This window comes from Corvus moneduloides, chromosome 5, assembly GCF_009650955.1.
Source record: "Corvus moneduloides isolate bCorMon1 chromosome 5, bCorMon1.pri, whole genome shotgun sequence".
Classification (NCBI taxonomy): domain Eukaryota; kingdom Metazoa; phylum Chordata; class Aves; order Passeriformes; family Corvidae; genus Corvus; species Corvus moneduloides.
Genome location: NC_045480.1, coordinates 61410580 through 61436066, shown reverse-complemented (window position 1 = coordinate 61436066; position 25487 = coordinate 61410580). Strand labels below are relative to the sequence as shown.

General features: G+C 40.3%; 4 protein-coding genes across 6 annotated transcripts in view; 2 read left to right on the top strand and 2 right to left on the bottom strand.

Moving 5' to 3' along the window:
* Positions 1 to 1121: 1121 nt before the first annotated feature.
* Positions 1122 to 15211, bottom strand: HELQ (helicase, POLQ like). Of its 2 annotated transcripts, XM_032110434.1 has the most exons (18): positions 14955 to 15211; positions 13845 to 14583; positions 13313 to 13491; positions 12605 to 12805; positions 11469 to 11541; positions 10883 to 10980; positions 10223 to 10321; positions 9394 to 9539; positions 8261 to 8500; positions 7445 to 7586; positions 7054 to 7158; positions 6322 to 6541; positions 5439 to 5596; positions 4968 to 5066; positions 4502 to 4675; positions 3881 to 3994; positions 2795 to 2929; positions 1122 to 1321 (listed from the first exon to the last, which is right to left on the bottom strand). In XM_032110434.1, exons 1-18 carry the CDS (start codon positions 15105 to 15107, stop codon positions 1235 to 1237), a joined length of 3162 nt encoding a protein of 1053 aa, XP_031966325.1. In that variant the 5' UTR covers positions 15108 to 15211; the 3' UTR covers positions 1122 to 1234. The 2 variants fall into 2 exon arrangements, with proteins under 2 accessions (XP_031966325.1, XP_031966326.1); XM_032110435.1 differs by lacking the exons at positions 13313 to 13491; positions 14955 to 15211 and having other exon boundaries at positions 13845 to 14005.
* Positions 15212 to 15308: 97 nt separating this feature from the next.
* On the top strand, positions 15309 to 17717 carry MRPS18C (mitochondrial ribosomal protein S18C). The gene is made up of 6 exons (XM_032110453.1): positions 15309 to 15416; positions 15530 to 15591; positions 16596 to 16679; positions 17077 to 17134; positions 17456 to 17515; positions 17600 to 17717. The coding sequence occupies exons 1-6, from the start codon at positions 15365 to 15367 to the stop codon at positions 17674 to 17676; spliced, it is 393 nt and encodes a 130-aa protein (XP_031966344.1). The 5' UTR covers positions 15309 to 15364; the 3' UTR covers positions 17677 to 17717.
* The window catches only part of LOC116444759 (glycerol-3-phosphate acyltransferase 3-like), a 29793-nt gene continuing 20901 nt past the window's right edge, over positions 16596 to 25487 (top strand). For both annotated transcript variants that reach the window (XM_032110451.1, XM_032110436.1), the window contains exons 1-3: positions 16596 to 16679; positions 17074 to 17134; positions 17456 to 17515. The gene's annotated coding sequence lies outside the window, so the exon portion shown is untranslated. The remainder of the gene's footprint in view (positions 16680 to 17073; positions 17135 to 17455; positions 17516 to 25487) is intronic.
* On the bottom strand, positions 17495 to 24320 carry ABRAXAS1 (abraxas 1, BRCA1 A complex subunit). Its single transcript, XM_032110452.1, has 9 exons — positions 24200 to 24320; positions 22998 to 23088; positions 22084 to 22120; positions 21484 to 21550; positions 20644 to 20837; positions 19932 to 20051; positions 19533 to 19617; positions 18940 to 19048; positions 17495 to 18797 (listed from the first exon to the last, which is right to left on the bottom strand). Exons 1-9 carry the CDS (start codon positions 24284 to 24286, stop codon positions 18370 to 18372), a joined length of 1218 nt encoding a protein of 405 aa, XP_031966343.1. The 5' UTR covers positions 24287 to 24320; the 3' UTR covers positions 17495 to 18369.

Here is a 25487-nt window from a genome sequence, read left to right as displayed (position 1 = left end):
CCAGCGCTTATAAAAAATGAGGGAGACAGACTTTTTAGAGGAGCAGATAGTGATAGGACAAGAGGGAAATGGATTTAAACTAAAAGAAGAGATTTAGATTGGATATTAGGAAGAAATTCTTTACTGTTAGGGTGATGAAGCACTGGCAGAGGTTACCCAAGGAAGCTGTGGATGCCCCATCCCTGGTGTTCAAGGCCAGGCTGGGTGGGGCTCTAAAAAACCCGGGCCAGTGAAAGATGTCCCTGCCTATGGCAGGGGGATTGGAACTAGGTGATCTTTAAGGTTTCTTCCAACCCAAACCAGCCTATGGATCTGTAATTTAATGCACCAGGCTGCCCCAGCTTTCAAGTCTGCCTTAATGTGCAGGCCATTGTCAAGTACTACACACCAGCTTTGAAGTTTACTGAATCTCAACTGAGGAAGGTTCAGGCATCCTCAAAACTACTTTCATGAAGCTTAACCTTTTGCTGGAGAAAATCTGGTTCAGATACCTTTAAAAATCCTGACTAGTGCAACCGACACATGCCCATGGGGTCTCAGAACTTGACAGGGCTTCTCAAAGGTCAGTTCTTTAAGACTTCATCTTTATTTAGTCTTCACATTTAAGCAAGAAATTAAAAAACCTTAAAAAAAAGTAAACTTTCTGTTTGGAAGACTGCTTCAGAAGCATCTTGAAAGAATTATCTCAGGGAATTGCCAGAGGCTGGGTACAAATTTGATATTTGCATTTTTAAAAAAGGCTTAAACTAGGCATCACCTATGACCTCTTGCACAACTCTGGGACAACTTCTTTGTTATGAATTGCAGCTCTATTTCTCTCCTTCCATTAGCTACACTTAGAGTACAGAGAATCCTGCAAGCAGGAACTTTGGAGCAGCTCACTCAAGTGCAAGTGTACTAAAGGGAATATCCAAAGATATTATATAAGTGAGCTGTGAACATAAGCTCCCAGCAGAAGTACACACCAGGCAGTCAGTCCAACCCCCAAAGCACTCCCAGGGCTATGTCTAAAACCAGGAATGAATTATGATTCTGTCCTATTGCTCAAGAAGTTCATAATCCAAACCTTCAAATGAAGTCCACTTTCCAGGAAACATTCTGAACTCAGAACTCACTCAAAATTGTGGTATACAAAAGGCATTAAATATTTATTAAATTACAGCATCTTTAAACAGGAGAGGTAAAAAACTTTAAAATATCCAGATTTTGGATTCATGATTTCTCTTCATGAGAGTCAGTGGGTCCCTGGGATATCTGTTGGCACCTTTAAGAGTTCTTCGACTTCTTCCTGTAAAGCCTCAGCTTTTTCACTCAGCAGCATCTACAATAAGAAAAAACAAAGAAACAAAAATTAGAAAACAAATACAAGCAGTGGCTATAACTCTTAGACAGATTAAAACACCAGTGTTTCTTTCCAAACTTGCACCTGGGTCTGTAAAAGACTTCTGCTGCTGCTCCCAGGACTGCAGCAGCTTTGCCTCAAAGGACTAACATTTGCACCAACATTTTTTTTTTGATTAGAGTACACCCATATAAAAAGCAGTCACGCAAAAATTCATACAGCACACAGTTGGTTTTCTGGATTCTGCCATCACACAATATGCCAAATTTACAGAACATAAACAGTTTTGTCTGGAACTATTAAGGAACATTATTAACCTTAGATATTTATTTTCCACGTTGGAGTAAACATTTTTAAAGTTGTGCCTGCTGAGTTGCCAACTTCTTCCTTTATTTGAAATTTCTTACTACAGCATTTTACACCAGACATACAGGACTCCTCATATCAGCAGTTGTTTAATCCACTGCCCTGACAGTTTGTTGCTGGCAGTTGGAGAAGAACAGGACCCCATGCAAGCACTCTTCTAACTTCCCAGTTAGAGAAAACTCCATGAATTTAATATCTGACCGTGAGAGTAGGCTAGATTGCTAGATTTGGCATTGGTGTAGATAAGGAATCTGCATATATCACTTTCTTTTGGCTCCCACAGCAGCAAAATAAAAAAGCAGCAAGAAGCCTACAGCAACATTATCTGAATGTGACCTTTTAAGTGCATAACCCCCAAAGTTAGCATGTTTACTTTGTGAGAATGTACAAACCAAAACTTTCTAATTGACTGCCTTATTTTTACACCAACCACGCATCCTTTTATTCTGGACATTCCCTTACTTCACCAAGAGCTTGCTCTTTTAGTAGAATCAAATGTGCAAATGTGAAGCCAATGCCATTGCAACAGCAGATAATGAACGGAGATAGAGAATACCATCACTTGATAAAGTACTTCCTGCATGTTTTTGTTTAGACACAACTCAGTGTTTGTTACAGAACCGGCATATTCAAAATGGAAAAGAAAGGAAAGAATAACAGGGCATGACAAAGCAACCTAAATAGGTGAGGTTAACTGTGCACCTTGCTGGTTTCCATTTCTACAATCCTAGAAGTCCAGTTCTTGTGTCACAACTACCACTAGAACTTCTGTAAGATAAGTCCTGAGATATTGGCAGAACTGAGCATTTCCAGCACAGAGACCACTGTACTCATTCAATTCCCACATTTCATCAGACAAGCTGTCAAGCATTTTTGCCCTTTGCTGCCCCTCTGAAAAGCAGCACCACTTGGCACTATCCTGTATACAACAGATTGTTCTTAGTACAGATCAGTATTTGGATCACAAACATACTCTAGTGCCTTCACCAGTAAACCAAATCCTTCCCTTGTAATGTCATTCAGACATCCACTTTTGACATACTGGGAGTTCTGAAGCAGGTTTTTATACCTTTGTTTCTAACTCACCTTTGCAGATGAAACAATTTGTTTGGCTTGACGTCGTGACAAGTGCTCAATCATCTTGACCAGAGTATCTGGATTTGCATTAGCCAAGTGAGCTAAAGTTTTGTACCCTGCATTGTAAAGCTGTTTTGCTCGTGCCTGAAAGTACAAAACTGTGTTAGATTATCAGAACAGGAAATAAGAATTACTGGTAAATGGCAACCTCTACACCAACCTCAAACATTTCATTCTGCATATCAATCCAACTCCCTTTTTTCTCTTTCTAACATGAATACTCACTGAGAATCTTTATAGCCCAAAAGCAGAGCTTTACCACTAAGATTTACCACCCCAGCAATCTTAACTGGGCTCTCAGGAATCCATTTGCCTTTATTTTCTCTGAGCCTAGATGATACCAACTCTGCTGTCTTCTCTTATTGCCATGTTTCCTGCATTCACTGTCACTGACAGGAACGACAGTCCCACATTCTTTGGAGGTGTCTGTCTTGTTCTCAGATTAAAGCCTTACTACCACTAAATTCAATGGTTTTCTGACAAACTGATTCTACAATAGGCTGGATAGGCAAGTTAAATCATTTTGCGAAGAGCATAACCTTGGACTGAAGCCCCAAAAGAGCTTTTATTCTAATAGGAGTCTTTGATTCAGAGACTGGTTAAATTTCTTATTTAAAGTGCATGCAGCACTGCAAATGATTGCCAAAGTTCCCAATAGGACTTTGCATATTTCTGTAAGGATCTTCTAACTTAAATATGTAAATTCTTATTCCTCTTTACTCCCATGAACTGAAGAATCCTTACCACAAAAGAAACCTGGACTCTGTTTTCCAACTAAGTATACAGCTAAATTATTGTCCAAACACAGTATTTTCACAGCTGCTGTGGCAGCAGCCAGAAGAAAAACATTGGCTCCAGCTCCCATTTCCTCAACAGCTCACTTTTCCTCCAACCTCCAGGCTGTTGTAGAATATCCACATTATGATGGAGTCCCAGTAACAAATTAGTTTGGTCTTTCAGATACACTTGAAAGGCACAGCAACATTTAGCACACAAGTTTACATCGAAAAGTTTCATCAAGCCACGTTTACTGACCTCTAGAACCCCTGCTACCTCCATCAGAGGGATGAGTTCTGTCTTAACACAGTATGTCAACTGCTTGGTAAGTTCTGTCAGCAAGGCTTTATAAACCCAGAATTCTTCCAATTCCTGCAGAGATAAAGATGGCTAAAAATCAGATCCAAAGTTCTGTATTTGGGGAATATGACTGACAAAACTCTCCTATGGCAACAAGCATATATTTGGCTTTCAGATGGGGGAAGCACAATTATTTCTAGTCATCCTTTCAGACAGTTGCAGAAATGTATTCAGCACTCTTCAGCTGAACATCCCAAAGCTGGGGCAATTCTAAAGGATAAGCAATGCATTATTTCAATTATCTCCCCAACAGCACTGACAGTAATCAATGCCCTGTACAATTTGTATATTTTCACATTCTCAGTGCATAAAGCTTACTTTTACTATCAGAAATGTCATTGTATGAGCATGCTCTGCTCAGTAGGAAAAATAACTTTGAACAGGAAAGGTGAAGAAACATTTTTGCACAGGAAAGGTGAAATACCACACCTGTATTCAGTTCTAAAGTAAGAGAGCCAAACTCCAGATTTTGCAAAACCAAACCACAAAGAATTTATTTCCATTCTTTTAACACAGTACCTCACAGAAATGTAGAAGACAGGATGCAAAGGAGGCAGCAGAATTGAGGAGATTTTGCACATATCCTCGGGACATGTTAAATTTCTCCGAAACACTCCATATATTGGTCTCTTTCAGTAAGGTATAAAGGACAAACGTCAGGTAGAGCCTGTTCACCACAGCCATGTCCACATTCTAGGAATAAAACAAGCTAGAATGCAGAGCCAGTATCACACTGCAGGTGTTCTCTTGGTACTTGGTACTACAAGGCAAATCTTTTTACCTCTACTCCCTTCACAGCTTTAAAACATTTCTATATTACACACAAAGACATTAAAACATTAAGAAAACCAACCAATGAGGTTAAAAGAACTTTAACAATCAGAACAGTAATAAACAACACTAGCAGAAAAATAATCTAGAATTTGTAAATAATCAAATGAAATGACTAAACTTTTATCTTAGGTATGAGAAATCTCCAACCTACCTTTCTGATGGCTTGACCAGAAGCCTTTTTTGTAATAAAGCTTTCAGGTACTCCCACAATATCTGCTACTTTTTGCTCTGCTGCACTTAGCTGATTGAACTAAAATAAGATTTTATAAAGAATTTTCAGATATTTAGTTCTTTTCATATTATAGGAAACACAAGTGTATTATTTACAGTGAAACAATACTTTTCAGTATCTCTGTAAAATCAGTAGAGTAGTACTACAGTCACTAGTCACAGGCAGATCTGTGGCTTCTTTGCCTACTTGTTTGAATTATCTGTAACTGTCCATCTCTGAATGCCGCATTTTAACAGAATTAAATAGATTTTAGTGCTTCCCCAGTAAAAAATTAGCATATTTCCCATCAAATTGTTACCCCACAACATGTCCTGTGTGTACAAACCCCCTGCAAATTTAATACCCAGGATTACTGAATGCCCCAATGCATGTTTGCTAGCAAATTCTCACCTGTCTCAAGTATATCATCCAATCTGGGCTACAGCTCGAAGTCAAATCATAGGGAGTTGCCAGGTATAGGAGATGAAGATTGCTCTCAAGAATCAGCCCCTCCAAACCCTTCTTCAATTCTCTGTACAGGAGATTGCAGTATGCCAAGTCTATAGAGCCTAGAATAAGCACAGAGGGTAAGAGTAAGTACAATTATAAACAGGCACACAGAGTTAAATGAAGTACGTTTTAACACAGAATCAGTCTTTGTCTTCCACAAAAGCTTGTTATGCCATCTGAACTGGAGAGAAGTATCTGTAATGTGAATAACTGTTCTGACCTAACACGAGCAGTGAAGCCAAACTGAGGAGAGGCACTCACCTATTTCCATGCATGTTCATTCTGTGTGGTTTTGGAGTGCTTTGCAAAATGCCTTGGCTTTAATGAAATCCTGCAATAATGCTGTAGATTGAAGGAACCCTTCAGATTAATCCTATTTCAATTGCATTCCATACCCCAAAATCTTTACGATATACAGGAAAAGAGATTTATATATATATTTTTTTTTTATTACAATTGGTCTACATGTCATATACTCCCTTTCCCTCTTAAGCTTTCCAATAAATCCTTCTGGTTAAAATAACCTGTTCATAACAATGAATTATAAAACAAGGTCCTGAGTCACTATGATTACAACAACTAAATCAAATTTTTAAGTCATTTTTAAGGGGTATAGTTCTGGTTTTGTTCCCACTGGGATCAATATTATTACATGTCATTGCCACTGTGTTCAGTCATGGGCTGCTTCACTCCCATTTTCACTCCAGTACATCATGCAGTAAAACTGTTTCTCTGCAACTCATTTTTCATTGCAGTTTAATAAGAGGAATAAAAAAAGCCTTACCCTTATATGTAGCTTTACCCAAGGGTGTGATTGTCAGCGAACATTTGGAATTGTGGTCCTTCTCAGATATTCTTCCTTTTAGCAGTCCTTTTTCTTTTAGATTTTCCAGACCATCTTTAATTATCTCTGAGAGGCTCTTCTCTTTGGGCAGCAGCTGCTGCTGAACACCCAGCAATGTACAGCACATAAAATTGTCCACTTCCTCATGGGTAACTGCTATCTGCATCAGTTGGGAAATGATTAGCATATTTGAAGTTATAATTTCACACATTTAATAAGATATAGGAAAAAAATACCGAATAAAGGAGGAGTTTGTGTTTCTGTAAGAATACATCCCTACAAATAGAATGATAGATACTCGGTGGTGGATCTGATAGGACTGCTCTCCATCTGTTCTATTATTACAGATACTGCATCATGTTAACTCGTTCCCACTGTTTTATTTGTATTCTGAATCAAGTATCAAAAATAGAAATATTAATATTGTATAGTATAATAAAGTAGATGTAATTTTTGCTTTTACACATAAAGTAATTGTGTTACATGATTACTTAATAAGTGAGTTAAATGAAAAGATTAATCAAATTTTTGTCCTTATCTGATTAGAAGCTGTTCTGAACTTGTAAGTCCAAGTGTTTAAGCAGTCTGTCTTTTTCTACAGACTCAACAAGTGACATTTTCTTGGCATTTTCCAAGCACTTAAGTTACTCACAGAGAAGATTTAATTGATACCTTCAGTCCAACCAAAGATAACAACAGGCTCTGCATTCCCTTGGTCAACTCCAGCAGAAGATTGCTGTAGCAATTCTCCAAAGGACTGTGAACTAAATCCTGAACCTAAAATGATCAAGGAATATATTAGTACAGAGGAATATTCATACATTAATTTTACACTTACCCCCCCCCCAATTTTCTTTATAAGCTGAATTGTATATATAAGTGTAAACATCTGAGGTTTACAGTTGATATCTGAAAACAAACCACATAAAGATACTATTACATAAGTCAAATACTCACATTTTTAAGAAGTGACCAAAAATTAAGCTAGGCAGCTCAGCTCCTCCTGTTTTTTCCACCATCTTAACCCAGCAATTTAAATTACCAACAGCTTTTTAAAATTTACCAAGTGTTTGTCTTTTTCTTGCACTATGAGAATACTTTCTCCAGCACTGTCAATACCAGCTCGACCAGCTCTTCCAATCATTTGTTTATACTGATTCTTCTTCAGGAAGTCATTGGCAACATAAGGAGCCCTGAGAATCACCCTACAAAGAAGCCCTTAATAAGTTATGCTTTATATTCGAATTACTAAAGCAGCAATAAAATGTTACAAATTCAAAATCATTCTTTGTATGTGCCCCTTACCTAGTAACTAATAAAAATCAAATGCACCTCTTTGGACAGATGTGTAGATCAATTGTAAAGCATTAAATTATTTAAGGTGTATTAAATGTGCACACAGAAGTGGATTCTTAGCAGTCTTTGGTCACACAAGGTACAGCAGCCCCATAATCAGAACTTGTATGTGAAAAGATAATACATTTTTGTGTTAAAACATATTCCAACTGTAACTCCTTGGAAAAGGTTTATTTTACAATTTAAACACTGTTCTTAGGGCAGTATCTAAAGAAACCACTGTTGTCTTGAATAACCCTACTAAAAACACTGAAGCATTTTTCAATTTATTAAAATTTCCTTAATCCATTTAGATAAGTGCTCTTCAGTTACATACTCTGACGTACTTCCTACTGATTCACTTCTCCTACATAAATACTGCACAGTCTTGTGTCCCAAGTTGAACACAAAATCCCTTATACTTCCAATTTCCTGGTAAAAGCAGAAACACACTTTAAATAGCACTGAGATTTCCAAGTTATTAAAACAATTATTTTTACAAAGCAAAAAGTCTATGCAAAAATTAAATGTTTCTGTTACTGACCTTCTAGCTGGCAGGTTGACTCCAGCAGCTAGAGTGGCTGTGCAAGCAAGCAGACACAGGACACCTGAAGAATAAGCTTCCTCTATGCTTTTTCTTTCATCATTTGTAAGGCCACCATGGTGATAGGCAATACCAAAAGGAATTGTTTGCCTCAAAAGAGGACAGACAGTTCCATTTCCAATACTCTTTAGGTTCTTGATGAGATCTTGTTTCTCTTTCTCCCTGTGAGCTCTAAATTCTCTTGGAGGAGGAAAAACATTTCTTTAGACTTTGACCAATCATTAACTAAAAAGAAAATAAAAACCAGGAGACACGCTTACTGTCTACTTCTGTTCATCATCCATTCCTCTAACATCTAGATTGGAGAAATAGTTATTTCCAGTAACTTTAAAGCAGCAATACACAGGAGGCTGATTTAGTTGCAATAGAACCCTTCTTGTTTGGAAGCACAGGAACAGAAGGGATCAAATACTGGCTGGGTGTAGATATTGAGTGCACCAAACAAAGGATATAGGGCCAGTAGTGAAGGTTACAGGTACAGCTAAAATGGTTTCAATTTTGATAGCAAGGGAGGGGATCGTTCATTTTAATATAGTTTCTTACTACATAAATTTCACTTTGCCAGATCATTATGAGTTGACAGAATCATATTTAAATGAAGTCAGTCTTATGTCTTACTTTATTTTCCTTGTTAATGAAGCCTGCTTTACATTTTACAGCTTAGATTTCCAAAGTGGGTATGGAACACAGATATTCAACTGACTACTAAAATACATGACCAGATACCAGGCTATAGAGAAAAATGTTTGTTTTCTAAGCTTCCAGCAACCAGTGCCAAAGTTAGATTAATTTAGTATGCGTTTCCTTATTTTCTTTAGTGTTTGTCCTCTGACAATAATTTCTTTCAACTATTTTGGTATAAAAGTAAGAATTTTTTAAAAGGTTTTGTTTCATAAGCCTTTCACAGTTTGCTATCACTTATGCAGTTAGCAACTTTATATGATTCCATGTTCAAAGTATTTACTTCTAATCACCAGGGAAAGACATTTGCAAACTAGATGACAATAAATCCTAAATTGTAAGCAATTATCTCACCTATAATTTAAAAAAAAAAAAAAAAGACAGAAACTTACTTCTTGAGGTACTTGCACACCATTGAAGCCACATTTTCACAGTTCTTTTTAGTGGGACAAAAGATAAGGCAGGAATATTTAGGAATAACTTCAGTAACCAGTGCAATGATGTGGTCAGGATCTGCTTTCTCCAGATTACTAGAATACTGTAACAAACATAGTTTGACAAATATTTAAATTTAGAAGTTAAGTCATTAACCTAAATATTCAATACTTGTTCTCAACCATCGCTTGAATACTCCCATTGGATTCAATGTGATGCAATTCCAAGAAGTTGTAGGATAAGGTTTTCTCCCCATCCTCACTTGAAAGACATCTAACTTGAGGGATACATGGATACACAAATCAAATTCTTTGCTTTTTCTCTTAATACTTAATTTTCTTTTAGCAACACTTGTGATACTGGCAGTCTACCATAAGACACGTTTTTCTTTGTAAAAGTTGAAATGAATCCCTACAAGGCAGTAGTAAGCTGGCAAACTCCCCAAAAGATATCTTCTTTCAGAACTAAGAGTGATCAACTGTTGAGAAAAGCCACCCCCAAACAGAAAACATAGAGTATCTGGAATACTCAAACACATTACTCTCCACACGTCAAAATACTGAAGAAACCTCTACCTTGAAGAGTAAAAAAGAAGTGAAAATCAAGTTAAGCATTCAGTATTTTAGGGCTTTTTTCCTTCCCAAAGCCTACCACTTCTTTCTCATGGGTACTACAAATGAATGATCATGTTTAAGTAATTTCTCTAGTAAAAGGTCTGTAAGCAAATCAGTGTAAAATAATATCTTTCACAACAGTTCAAAGAAGCTATATGCACTTTGTTTTTACCTTGAAATTAAGGAGACGTGAAAAAGCAAAGCCATTTTCTGTTTTGCTGTCAACTGCATAAATGGTATCTCGTATCTTTATGTATTCTTTTAATTCTACCTAGCAAGATAGAAGCCACAAAGAGAAACTTCAGTTAAATGACTCAGTTTTCTCTAAAGCTGTTGCTGATGTACAGCTACAGATTTTTTCTAAGCATCACAGGTCATACACATACTTGTACACAAGCACACAGTTTAGAATTTTTAAAAGAAGTTCATTGTTTTAATTATATGCCTTGATAAAGCATGGAATCGTAATGGAGAATGCCAAATATTGTATCCCATGAACTATTCATAAACCATGCTGTCCTGACAGCATACAAGCCCGAGCAGCATAGATTCTAGTTAAATCAAATGGACTGCAATGATTCATCACAGTAGCTGTAATTTAGGAATTGCTTTAGTTAAAATGAAACAAATGCCTTAGCACAGCAATATAAAGGGTATTGCATTTGTGTATTTAGAAGTGCACAGTACTATTTATTGTACTGTTAGCAATTGAGAGCAATAGCAGGCCTTATATTATACACAGCACAAAAGCTGGGACACAATCCTAAAGAGATTTACTATAATTTAAGGGCAAATATCTTCTTTACTAGTTCCTGGCAACTTGTATACATACTGGTCTGAAATCATTAGTGTAGTACTCTGCTTGCAGGAACTTTTGCAGGTCTCCAACATTATTTAACGTCGCGCTCATTCCAATGACTTGCGTCTTTTCTGTCAAACAAGAAGTTAAAGTAAATTTGTTGTCACATTACCATTTTTTAACACTTCTGCTCAGTGTTTCAGTCATAAGACTCCTTCTTCATCATTAGTCATTCATGGTGCCAAAGTAGCAGGTTTGAAGGGAAAGGCAGCTACTAAAGAAATACTAACTAACTAAGAAATAATACTAAGTTACAAAATATTACCAGAGACTTAAATGTAAAAACAGAGCATTTAATTGGAATGGCTAAAGGGCTCCTACAAAGAAATGGAAGACTTTTGACAATACTCAAGATTTTCCAGAGACCTATTGTAAGAGCTTCAAAAACATTAGCGGGTCAATTAACACTTAATGAGTAAATGCTGTTAATACATGGAGTCATGCTGTGCTTTTCAAAAGCAGCCAAAACAGCACAAATCCAGAAAGTGAGAGTATGACTTCTCTCTAGAGAGGCCACAACTATGAAATGTTAATGACATTAATTGCAGCCATGACTTACTATTGGTGTAAAGAATTTTCGCCAGAGTAATTTCCAGAATTGCTCCACGACTGCCCTCACCGAGCATATGCAGCTGTGCACAGAAGGGAAAAAGAAAAGGCAAGAATGTTACTGAGTTGCCAGTATTTCTAAAACAACCTCCAAAATATATAGACCTAAATAAATACTACAGAACTGTGTTTGTTGGACTTCCTCATGATATCCCTCCTGTAAATTTGGATTGCTACGTTCAGATATATAACCTCACTTAAAAAGCATTTAAGAATCACAGAAAAACAGACTCAAGGGCAAATGTAGATGACAAGATTTACCTTCCATAAACAAGATTTACCTTCCATTTAACTAGAGCACAACTGACAAGTTAACTCCTGACAGTAAACAGTCAGCATGGAGATCTTTGTATTCACCAGCCTAAGGCAATTTTAAACAAAACATGTTTTAAGCAGCCCTTAGAGTAAAAGCATTCCTAGCAGCCAGCTTCCGGAAAAACTAGAAGTTAGTGCTTCAGCTGCCCTCTGTTTAGAAGCTACAGTGCTAAAGTATGGTCAGTCACCCTGAAGAATTCCATGAATTAAAATCCCTGTTAGATGCTATACACGTTATTCAACCCCACAACTAACCCTTGGTAGCACAAGTCAGCCCCACCACTTAAAAGCACAGCAAGGGGCAATTCTCACAGCCAAATGTTACTTGGTATTTTTCTTTTTTTGTCAATGTTTCACTGCGTCACTATTAACACCAGACACAAAGTTGCATGGTTACATCTCTAAGAATTAAGTTCTGGGATTCATAAAATACATTCCATACAATTAAAATTCTTCATGCATTTTTGTAACCCATTAGAGACTTCTAAATGACAAGTTATGCAGGAATTCACCATCAACCACTACCACAGTAGATCTCTCAACATAAAATTTATTACTCTGAAATAGCAATAAATGCTTCATTTAAAGAAAAATAACTTTCAGAATTACAGAATCATGTACCAATTCAGAACACAAAAAACAAAAGTAATTTCATGATGAACACTCTAAGCTAAACCAATCAAGCAAAAACCTGCTCCTTCCTAAATAATTGCTTATTAGAAACCTAAAAGAACTTGCATCTGATAAATCTGAGTACATCTTGTGGCCTACCTCATCTACCACAACCAGGCCGAGGTCATCGATTCTTTCTGTTTCGATTAAGGAGTTCACCAGAGCATGTCCTTTTTCTATAGTAGCAATATAAAGAGATTTTTTTACTCTCCTTTTGATTGGTGGAAATCTTCCTTTACTTCCTGCATATTCTTCAACCAGGAAACCCAATTCTATCCCAAAACTCGATAAACCCCTAACCTATAAGAGAAAATCAATTAGAGAATAAATTCACGCTCATTTTGGATTTCAGAGCTGCCTCAAGAACTCAATGTACATAAAACCAACCCACATCACAATCAGCTGCTTGAATTAGTGAACATATATTAGCTAAGAATACCTATTCCAGCTACAAAACTGAAGCATCTACACATATTATCAAACTGGGTTTCATCTGTTCTCTGAAACTAACTTTCCCTTTATGCCAAAAAATGCTAGTTTTTATTTTGAGATCACTTCCTTAGCAAGCTGGGCAGCACAAAACATCACAAAAAGCCATTATTTCAAAATTCAGCACCCTTTACTTCATAACTCAACATCTTCACCTCATCATTTATGTCTGTTCCATTACAAAATTACTGACCCTCAGAGCAGCACTTAGGAGAGGTCATTCACTTCCCACCATATATTCATAAAAGCCATGGGAGCTTGCTGAAAACCAGGCAAGTGAGCAAGTAAAAAAGCATATCAGAAATACTGTATGCAGACCTTTTCTTGCACAATGGCAACATACGGCAGGATCATCAGAACATCCTTCTGCCTGCAGAGTAATTCTTGGAGAATTATTATTTCAGCTACAAGAGTTTTTCCACCACCGGTTGGCAATGAGTATATCAAGTTCTTTCTTTGCTGCAGGGATTCTAACATTAAGCAGTCGTGCTGCCACTCTGAAAAATGAAAAAGGGACTATCAGCAATCCCAGGGGCATGTTAGTTGATACCAAAATCCCTGTGTTTCATATAAAATACTTTAAGCTCAGTGTTTGAGAGCTTTTCCCCAATAAAGCACTTAAAGCGTTCAGTGATGGTGGCTTCCAAGGTATTCCATAATCCAGCTGGATACCATCCACCAATTCCATCCATCTAAAACACCAAAACAGCCACCTGCTAAAACAGAGCGACTACTTTCCAGTGTGGTTTACACAAAGCATTAGCTTAAATATTTTTTACAGCATAATGGGTGAAACAAACAATACTCCACTAGCAATTCTTTTTTTCCAACAGACCATTAGTTACACTACCATAAAGTGTTTCAATCCCTCGAAGTTGTCTGAATAAATCTTTAACTTTCCTAGGTAATCCATAAAAAGGGCCTATATCAACAGAAGAAGATTCAATAGTTTTCTTAGCCACAAAAATCTCTTCAGATAAAACAGCTTCTTTAAGCTGCTTGGTTTTAGAGACCTGCAGAGTCTGGGCTTTGGCATTTCCAGTCATAGCACTTTTCAGGTGATCTTTGAGACTCTCAGTTTTAATTAAAACACACTTTGAGTGTGAGGAAGAGTCAGTAGGTCTGTTCCTGCATTCAGCACCAGCATAAAAAGACGATGGGCCCCTAATTTTATCTGAGGAAAAATTCACACATTCATCCCCCGCTTTTGAGACTGGAGATGTTCTAAAAGCAGAAGAAAGTTCATCCATTTTTTCAAAATACACAAGTTGTGATAATGGCAAGTCATCTAAAATAGACTCAGTCAGTTCTTGATCACCATCAGCTGGGTCACTGTCACGCATTTGGCAAGCACGCTCTTTGTCACTTTTAAGGACAATCACATTTTCTGAAGCAGAAAAGCTATCTTGCTCTTTCTGGTGAGCTCCTGCCTGAAGGTTCCCAAGTATGATCTCTCTAGCTGCTTTCACATCCGTATTTTTGTCCTGCAGGTATTTGTGCTCAACATCATCCACCTGAGCCAGCAATGAATCGTTTCCATAGAAGCTGTCATAGTCACCAAACATATCCTCTTCGCTATCGTTACTGCACTGCAAAAACAAAAGAGGAGTTATTAGCACCCTGAAGCAACACCACAGAAGGCAGAATAACTTGCAGAGAACAAACATCAGGGGCAAGTCACCTAAGCCTGCCCCAACTTAACACAAAAGTATTTTGTCTGATGTCGTCGGTGAGGAGAACTCAGTTTGGGTTCTGAAGGAACGCCTTGACTCAGTGAAACAGGTATCCTACAAGTAGGCAGGATACATAAGCAGAGAGCTGACAGAGACGATTTTTTTTAAAGGCAAGCCAAACGGCATCATACCCTCTCATACAAAGCACGGCCCTTCCCGACACACGCCACCCTCCCAGACGGATTTCCCCGCCCCGCCACCAGGCCCAGGATCCCGACATCCCCTACCGGGGCCTCCACCGGGGGCCCCTCGCGACCAGAGCTCGGTCTCTTGCGAGCCACCGGCGAGCTGGCGGCGATGGGCTGCACCGGGGCGCGGCTCCGCTTGCGGTCCGAGCTGGAGCGGCTCTTCCTCCTCACGGCGAGCCTGGGCTCCGCCATGGCCGGGGCTGCGCGGAGGCGGCGCGGAGCCGTCACAGCCGCGGCGGGACACGGAGAGAGGCCTCCGGACCGCCCCAGGGAGGCGCGGCCGCCATGGCGGGAGCGGGAACTTCCGGCAACAACCCGCCGGGGAAAACACGTGACCAAATCGCGGCCAATCGCCCGCCCAGAGTCGGGAAGACGGCTCTGCTATTGGTCAGCGAGTCTCCGGCGGCAGTGACGCGAGGGCGGAAGTGGCGGTGCGGGGTGTGGGTGTCATGGCGGCGCAGGCCGTGGTGGCGCGGAGGCCTTGGCAGCGCCTGGTTCCCGGTGCGTCCGTCCCGTTTCCCTGTTCGCCTCTGTCCCCAGCGGCCGCGGGGACGTTCGCGTGTCCCGGCTGTCGCGCCGCGCCGCCGCTAACCCTGTCGCTCTCTCCCTTGCAGCGGCGCTGTGGGCGCGGCCGCGCCGTCTGCAGCATGAGGGGCAGTCTGAGCGCTCGGACCAGGTGAGGCTTCCCCGACCTGCCCCGCCCTGCTGTCCCGCTGCTCCCCCTCTGCAAGGCACCAGCGGTGGCTGGAAACGCTTTGCCGTGGTCGCTGTGTAGCTCGGTCTCCTCAAAACCCCGAATCCATTCTGAGGAGTGCAGCGCAGAGAGAGGTCACCAGACGCTGGAAGTTAAAGCCCCTCCGATCTGTATTCCAATATCTTAGCTAGAGCCTCTTAAACCTGCTGTCTCAGTAACTCGGATGGGGAGCCAGCGACAGGACAAGGGACTAATGGCCATAAACTAAAACCGCAGGAAGTTTCACCTCAGCACGAGGAAAAACCTCTTTACACTGAGGCTGGCAGACTCCTGGAACAGCTGCCCGGGGAGGTGGTGGAGTCTCCCTCTCTGGAGACATTCCAACCCCACCTGGATGTGTTCCTGTGTTACCTGCTTCAGGTGACCTTGCCTTGGCAGGGGGTTGGATCTCCAGAGGTCCCTCCCAACACTGACAATTCTGTCACTCTGTGAAAAGTGAAACGTTGCCTTTCATATCTTGTAAGAATTTGGTGCTGGGTGTATTCTGAAGCTTGAGGAAGCTTTCAGTCCTTGGGACATAATTGTGACTCTCTCACTTCAGAAAGTGTGTGAGCACACAGGAGCTTCCTGAGACCATTTGCTTTGAAATTATTTAAAAAAATTTTTGTGGCTTATCAGACAGAGCTACCTTTCTACCAGCTTGCATAGATCTTGACTTCCAAGTAGAAGATGTCAGCACTATCTTGCTGAATGATTGAATAGAGTTGTTAGTGTCATTGTTACTAAATATGAAAGACTGTTTACTTGTGAGAAGTCTTTTAGGTTGCAAGGTACCATGCAGTGAGTTAATAAATATTGAAAAACTTCAGTGGTGCACTAAATATCTCTTTTGGTTTCAAGAAAAATATTGATCAAAGGATTAAAAGTAATAAATGTTCTCTGTTTTCTCGTGAAGCTTACAGATGTTACTATTTCTCTAATTTCAGCCTATACAAATGGAGAACCCCTATAAAGACCCTCCAAAGAGATGTGTCTTATGTGGAATAAATGTGGACTATAAGAATGTGCAGGTGAGTTTGAAAATTGCTGTCCTTGGATGAAGGTAGTTGGTTTAAAAAAAAAGAAAATCCATTCATATGTGTAGGGGTTTAGAACTTAAGAGTAAGAATGTGTGCAGATTAAGGACCAAATAATGTGGTCATGACAAGATGTTTAATCTACTCTTCATGTATGAGTGTGACAACTTTGTTGTTTAACAATGAGAGTCCTTGGTTACAATTCAGCTGCCACAAAGCATGACAGCTATTCCACAGAAAATACTGTCTGGTTCCAAGCTGTACTTTTTTCTTCAGGTAGTACTGAGTTATGTAAAAACAGATGAAAAAATAAAAAACAGGGTGCAAGTAGTAATATAAAGCTAAAAAAAAAAGTTCTTAAACTGACTTTGGTTTTCTTAATTTTAAGTAGCTTCTTTCCCAGTTTGTTTCTCCATATACTGGCTCCATTTATGGCAGACATATCACAGGTATGTGAAGTATTAAATTAAATCATTTACGGGTTAATAATAATAACGTTTTTGTGAGTCAAAGTAAGTGTGCATCAGCAGTCTTTCTGAAAGTAACCAGTCCTAACTCTATACATTTTGTAACAGTATTCCCCTGACTTAGTAGCCTGCATCAAGGAATTAAAATATCCCTTAATTTTATGCATTTTGTATTTAACAGTAAAAGCGCACATGCATTTTTCTAGAAAGACTTAATCAAAGCTAGAGGGAATTGTCATTAATATCCCTTTCACCCTTTAGACTAATGACTTGCTTAGTCTTGAAAATAATTCATCCCTTTAGGCTTGTGCAACAAGAAGCAGAAGGAAATTACAAAAGCCATTAAAAGAGCTCATGTATTTGGTAAGTATGATTTTGCTTTCGAGTTTTCTAACTCAAGGCTACTTTTCTACTAAGAACACCTCCATCTTTTTTTTTTTTTAACAGGATTTATGCCAGTTATGTTTAAGAATCCACAATTTCTCACAGACCCCAAGCTATGTAATATCAAGTATCTGGAGTGATATGCTGTAAAGAAATAAACAATAAAACTGTTTCATGTTTATATATTTGTTTGCTGGAAATGTGGTTTGCTAGTATAATGTGTGGTAGATTGAGGGTAGATATCAGTCTTTTAAAAAAAATTTTTAAGGAAGTCTCTAAAATTTATTGTCTAAAGGAAGTATGAAAGATTAAAGCAATAATAGCAACTGGCAGCTTTATGGACCCCTTTCTCTGTTCACAGGTCTTACTAAAGCTCAGGTGGCTGTTTTTGCCCTTGTTGGGTTGTAAGATGGGGGGAAGTAAACAAGTACTGGTTTCCCGAGGACTAATGAATGTATTTAAATTGTGGCGGTTCATGTAGACAGCTAATTCTGTTATGTGTTCATTTGATGCTCCCTGCATCAGGAGGGTAGCATTGCTTCTTCAACAACAGCTTGTATCACTTTGAGGCAGTATGTGACATGCTTATCTGACTGATAGCATCCTGTGGCATAGTCTTTGGACCCTGAGAGAGAGAATACAGATGGAACTCTGGAAGGCAAAGTGAGGGAATGTCATCTTGGACTTGTCTTTATGCTGAACAGGATTCGTGCACTGAGAAAAAAGCCCCAACCTGCAAAAATGCCTGGTTATATACATCCCTGCAGTGCTATAGATTGGTACATCACTGGAATGCACTGGCAGTAGCTTTTGGTGTGAAGTCATCTGACAGATCAGAAAGTAGGAGAATGTGGGTATTCATTTGAATCTCTGTTTTTTTCAAACAAATCCTCATCTGTTTCAGTGCTACTCAGTGTAAACTTCCTTTCCTGGTCACTGTCCTCTTGGTCTTGAAGTGATTCTTGGTGAAGCTGCAATGATCTGGATTTCTTGAATGATTTTGTAACTGTTGTGGTCCCTCTGAATTTACGCTTGTTTAGATGCCTTGTTTCAGCTTCAGTGAAGTCTCTTTCCTCTACCATGAGAGTCAGTTTGTCCATGACGTTAATATGATGATCTATGTTACAGCAGTTCTTGGATATCTGTTGGCCTTTGAAGGAAACAATGCATGTCTGAAGTCCAGAATTGGGGAAAAATGTTTGCAGTGCCTGACAAAGGAGAACATTCTCCTTTGGCTCTCCTGGGTGGTTTCTGTCTTCTCCTGGGGGGGGAAAAAAGTCAGAGTTGCAGAATGTCTTGCACCACTGCTGTTTTGGCTGCCTCACGTTCAGAAATGTTTTCTGCTTCTGCCACTTGAGTCAGCTTTGGAAGGGCAAGACTTGCTTCACATTTGGTTAACTTACCTGAACAATTTTGTTGCTTTTTCCTCTTTATTTCTTCTTTTAATTGGCTCACCTCTGCTAAGAGTTTCTCTACAGATCGTTCACTGACTTCTACTGTAAAGCATATTTTCTGCAAGAAGAAGAGCGTGTGATCAGGTTAACAGTATTCACAGCAGCTGACTTCAGAATTGTTGCAAAATCCTTAAAGGTGCTCATGGTTAAGTTGGACACAAGGTAGTAAAAAGCTTAAGTAATGATACAGTGGTGGATTTGACAGAACTTAAACCTTGTGTTGAATGAGGTGCGAGATATTTTATTTGTTCCCATTTAGGCAAAGGAGATCTAGCAAACTACAGATAGTACTCCCTCACAATAATCCTCTTGTGAGAACTTATTAGTGGACTTGAAGATTTAACATTGTACTTTCATCAAATGGGAACTTAAGCCTTCAACTTGGAGAATATAGTGTGCAGCACAGTAAACAGAACTCCCTGATCTTTCAATTTGTCCTTCCAAAACATGGCTTTGTTTCTCATGCAGTGCGAGGTGTTGTAGCCCTTGGTTGCCTTGGTTTTGTAGAACTGCTGAAGGTGAGGCAGGTGTGCCTGGCTTACCTTCAGTTCCTCCTGCAAGGTGGCATACATTTCATTTATCTTATGAACCTCTTGTAAGGACCCATCTTCATGGAAGAATTCTGACCTGTGAACCAAGAGTATAACTGCATAATTGCAAGTTAGTTATCCCAGCACTTAGTTGGAGCTTTAATGAGTAAAGTAGCATTTTGAACTTCAATGCCAGGTGCCTGTGTTGAGACAGACAGCTCCTGGCAAAGTATGGGCCTGAATTAATTTCCAAGTATGCTGGAATGGTAAATAATTGCAGAAAACTGGTCAACAAGTGAGCAAGCTATGGCTGTAGCATTTGCAAAAGCACTTAAATGCATTTATAGAAAGGTAAGGGTAGTTACGGTGATGGGAAGCTACAGCTATCAGTAAATACGACATGTATTGTACCTGTGTTGTCTCACAGCTCTCACAAAACCAGAGGATACACAGGAACCGGACACTGTTCTGTAACCTTGCTGTTCTGCCATGCCCAAGTTGGTAACCACCAAAGGGACTTTCTGGAAAAGACTTAAAATGCAGAAGTGTGAAAACGTGGTCTATTAGCATCCAAAGATCTCTCTTTGAGAGTTAAAAGTTCTTGACCATTCAGGATCCATGGGGAGGGTTGCAGTGCAGTTGGTCCTTGCTAAATGTATTACATCACATACAGATGAAGCTAAAGGCAAACTCCAAGAGCAACCAGAAGCTGAGCAATGCCCATAATTTTCCACGCTTTCTGAGTACAGCACACACAAATGCAGCGCTTGGTAAGCCTAGCCTGCGGGCAGGATGTCTCTGAAGATCAAGTTAACACCAATTTAAATATTTTGATGCACACCATGTATAGTTGAAGTCCTGTACGCAAAACAATTTGATCAGGAGCAGTTTGTGTGTAAATAAACTGACAGTGTCTGCCTGGTGATGCTGGCACTACAGATAAAAGGGCAATCCCAGAACAGAGTTCCAGGGTAAGCCTTCAGTTGGGCTCTGGCAACATAAGGAGTAATCTTATTAAACGTGTAAGTTTCAAGAGTAAAATAAACAGTGTTACTGATTCCCTTGCAAAAAAGTAGAGAAACTTTCGAGTTTTAGCACATGCTATAGAAAACAAACCAATTACCCTTCCTGAGGCCGATGTAGGGCATGTTCCAGTCTGTAAGTAGAACAACTTTCTGTCATCACACTAGAGGTTAAAAGGAGGAATACAAGCCCCTGATTTGATAGGTGTGACTGCAGGTTTTTATGAAGAAGTCTTTCCCGGAATGTCATGGTCTGGTCTGTGTTGCGTCTGAATTTGTACCATCCTATTACACTCTGCAGGCAGAAGAAAATTCACAATTACTGTTGAACCACAGTATGTGATTATCACACTGAAGCAAGTTTGATTCAGTGCAAAGTCATGTCTGAATTGTTTGCTAATAGGTACATGTTCAAGCAGTTAGTTAACTTGAAACCCTTAAAGTTGCTAAGCTTAATTCCCATCTTATTTCCTTCAAAACCATGTGTTGAATTGGCCTGTTTCTGAGCTTGTGTTCAAGCTGAAACTGCAAACTTTCTTCTGTTTTGTTGTTTGTTTCTTTTCAGCTTCTACTTTCCCCTTGTCAAACTTCGTTCTGTGGAAAAGACTTAAGTTTTTTTGATGAAGTGGTCCTTAACCACTTGTGAGCTGACCTCATCTGATCTTAAGGGGGAAATTGGTGGAATTCCTTTGGGATACTTGAAGTGTTCACTTGAGAAATTAACAATTAAAAATAAAATTGTGACACATATGTAAGTAAACTCTAGTCAAAGATAAGCTAAACTGTTTTTTAAGGAGGAAAAAGATGTAGCTGCCTTGACCAGCAGCATGAGTGACTATAAAAGGTTTAAAAAGAAAAAACCTTGATACAAGAGGTATCCAGAACAGCCTCCACAATTTGAGTGAGCTCCTCAGTATGGTTTAGATTTGAAACTAAAATACCTTCTTACAGCCTGATAGTATTTTCTTCAGGGCAAGTTCATTCAGTTCTCCTGCAGAATTGTAAAAGCTGGAAGAAAATTTGGGCAATTAGAGGGCAAGAAATTGTACTGTAAAAATAACTCTAGCATGCTGGGAATCATTTCACTTTTGTTTTTTGTTTGTTTTTTTTTTATTTATTTTTAATTGATATTATTAAGAGTGAGGGGTTAGAATGTATAGAATGCTTTGTTTTTAGTATGTTGACATTGTTCTGTAGTTTATATGATATCATAGCTCACCAGTGCAGTATGCCTTATCTCCATTTCTATATGCATAGACAAACACACACACACACAAACGCCCCCCCCCCCAAAATAACCAAACCAAACAAAAACACCAAAAAACCAAAACCACCAACAAAACAAACCAAAGAAAAAAAAACAAACCCCAAACCAAAACAGGAATAACATAAGGCATTTTTCATCTGTAATTCCAAGAGGTTGTTATGGCTACTATAGTTATAGCTGGGTGATTTTCTCAGGCAATATAAGTTTAACTCTTGAAGAGTTGAAGTTAGGGTTAATTTTAACTTTTTCATATCTGTTTACTTAAGATTCTTACCTGAACAACTGGTAGCATGGAATATGCTTCTGTATATCTGGAAAGAGAAATTAATATTACTCTGGGTTCATCAGCTCAAGATGTATATTCTTCTGCATGCTATGATCAGCATTAAACTGATAGAAGGATCAAGAAATAATTCTGTATTTCTTAAAATCAAATGCATTAACATCTAAATTAATAAGGTGAAGAAAGGAAATATTTTAAAAATATATTCTAATTAATTTTGTCAAAGGTAAAGGGAACCACTTACGTAAACTGTATTTTTTGTATATTATTCTACTCGGTCAACTGAAAAATCAAGTTAGGTACTTTATTTTTCTCTCCCTTCTGCTGAGTGTAGGAGCTTGTAGTATGAAAGATTTCATTGAGTTACTCAGTGCACATCCACTCCAATCAACATCAAGATGATAAATAAAAATACATCTGGCATCTGCTTAGTGAAATTATTAAAGAGTTTGCAGCCTTCACACCCAGAATTTTATAAGCTCCAAATGCGGTAATGCATGCTAATGCACTACAGTTCACATCACTGAATAGACCAAGCTTTTCCAGGGCAACTGTAGTCCAGGAGTTTGTGATGTAGCCAAGACAAGGAGTCTGAAGCCTAAATTATGTTTAATGTAACAAGATAATCCTCAAAGAGTAGCCATTCAAAGAACTAAAACTATTATTTCTTTTAAATTACTGTGTTTTCTGCAGTAAAATTGTAATTTTTTTAGCAGTTAAAAATGTTACAAAATAACCCATGTGTTTTTCGTTGGTTGGTTGGAAGTTTTTTTTACATCAGTGTGGCGTGTAGGTTCTTGCAGCTTTGGTCTTGCAGTAGGGTTTTGACTGCTATCTCTCAAAACTGAAAGCTGTCATTTACTGCCTGAAACCAAGCAGAGTATGAAAAATGCAGACACACTAACCGATTGTATAAACAACTTCAACATCATCCATTTGTGAGTCTGTAATGCTGTTCTTGGCTTCACCTTTCACATCTCCGAGGAGAAAACCTTCCTTTAGAGGGGAAGAGAAAAAAAAATCACATTAACAGTAGCACAGACACTCCTGCTCTCCTTGGTGCTGGTGTGGCCTCACCCCCATTCCTTTGTGCGGTTTAGGGTGCCACAATGTAAGAAAAATACAAAGCTTTTAGAAAGTGTCCAAAGGAGGGCTGCAAAGATGGTGAAGGTTCTAGAGGGAGAGCCATACCAGGAGTGGCTGAGGTCACTTGGTCAATTCAGCCTGGAGGAGAGTGAGGGGAGACCTCAATGCAGTGTACAGCTGCCTCAAGAGAAGAAGTGGAGTGACAGACACTGATCTCTTTCCTCTACCGATCATGACAGGACCCGAGGGAGCGACATGAAGCTGAGTTGGGGAAGGCTTAGGTTGGATATCAGAAAAAGGCTTTTCCCCCAGAGGGTATTTGGGCACTGGAACAGGCTCCCCAGGGAAGTGGTCACAGCACCAAAGCCTGGCAGAGTTCAAGAAGCGTTTGGACAACACCCTCACAGGCACATGGTGGGATTCTTGGAGTGTCCTGTACGGTGCCAAAAGTTGGACTCTATGATCCTTGTGGGTCCCTTCCAACTCAGCATATTCTATGACGATTTCCCCTCTAGTATTAAGTGTAAATTCTTTCTTCAGGAGAGGAAAAATGCTGTCAAAATGAACGTGGGGGTTTTTTTTGTTTGGTTGGTTTTTTGTTCGTTTGTTTTTGTTTTTGTTTTTTTCTGAGTAGGTTCTGGCTCATTTTTCAGTACTAGCCCACAGTTAGGAAAAAATCCCCAGTCACGCAGTGCTGTGTGCTCGTCGGTTTCCCTTGGCTCCCGTGCGGGTGCTGTCCGCCGAGGCTGGGGCCAGGCGGCCTGGCCAGCGCTGTGCTCGGCGCGGGGCGGACACGGCGCTGCAGCCGCCGCTCGCCTCGTTCGAACACGGAACATCCACGTTTTTCCGCCGCTCGCACACAAAGCGACCCCCGGGCCAGGCGGGGCGGGACAACCCCGAGCCCGGGCGCTCTCCCGGCGGGGCCGGTCAGGGGAGGCCCGGCGGCAGCGTTCCGCGGGGGGGGCGGCCTCTCCCTCCCTCGTCTCCCCCCGGCCCGGCCCGGCCCTCCCGCGGCACCCACCGTGTCCGAGTCGGTGCTGAGGTGCTGGAAGGCGAGGGCGCCGAACACGAAGCCCGAGAGCAGGGCCGAGGTGCTCTCGCCCTCCATGCCCGGCAATGGCGGGATGGGCCGCGGAAGAGCGGGAGCCCCCAGCGGCCGCCGGCGGCAGCGCCGCGCCCGGGCCCGGGTAGCCACATCCCGGCCCACACGGAGCGCGGCCCGGCAGCGGCGGGGCCTGGGATCGCTCCTCAGCTGCGAAATGCGGAATTTGGAAAAATTTTCTCAGGAAAGGATGTTCTCTGATGTTTGATCTTTGTCTGCTTTCAAGCCTAATCAACAAGAAGGAAGATTTAATCCGTGAAACAGTCACAGAATCAATTAGGTTGGAAAAGACCTCTGAGATCATGAAGCCCAACCCGTGTCCGAACACCACCATGTCAACCAGACCGTGGCACTGAGTACTATGGCACTGAGTACCATGTCCAGTCTTTCCATAAACACCTTCATGGACAGTGACTACAGTACCTCCCTGGGCATCTCATTCCAATGTCTAATCACCATTTTTGTGAAGAAATTCTTTCTAATGTTTAACATAAACCTCCCCCAGTGCAGCTTAAGACCATAAGACAGCAGCTAACAAGCAAGCTCTGAGTGATATCCAGGTGCTAGAAAGACAAATTACTTGTTGATAGAATTGCCCTGCTAAAGTTTAGGGCTGGACATGCTTCAATGGCCTCACCAGGGGGAGGCTAACAAATCTTGGGAAGAAGGATTCCCATTGATACTGGATACAAAGAATGCAGAATTTAGGGGCAGCTCAAGGGTTTGTCTCAAGGACAAATGCAGCTATCCGGTCCTCAGCCGTTGCTCCCAGTCACCTGCCAGCAGGCTCTGGGCTGAAGGGCAGGATCTGTGCTGCACTATCACTGAGCTGCACTGTGAGCTTTAGTTTGATGCTTTCATCAAAACATCAGCATTTAAACCGAGCTGCCTGGCCCACATTGTCCCTCTGGGAGTGTGGGTGGAGCAAGCTGCACTCCCATCTCCGGAGTGGGAGGATTGTGTCATGCCAGGCTGCAATATCAAAAGGCATGGCACTGGCTGAGCTCCTGTCCATAACAAGGCTGTGCCTTTCAAAACAGGACATGCAGCTGTGAGTATGTCTGGAGGTGCACTGCGCTGTTTGAGATTGTGGGGAGAACCTTCTGAGTTAATAACCTAATAAAATGTGATAAGGAAGTAATAAAATGATAATGGTAATGCTAAACAATGATCTGACAGCAGTAAATTATACTACTTCTTCCTCAGA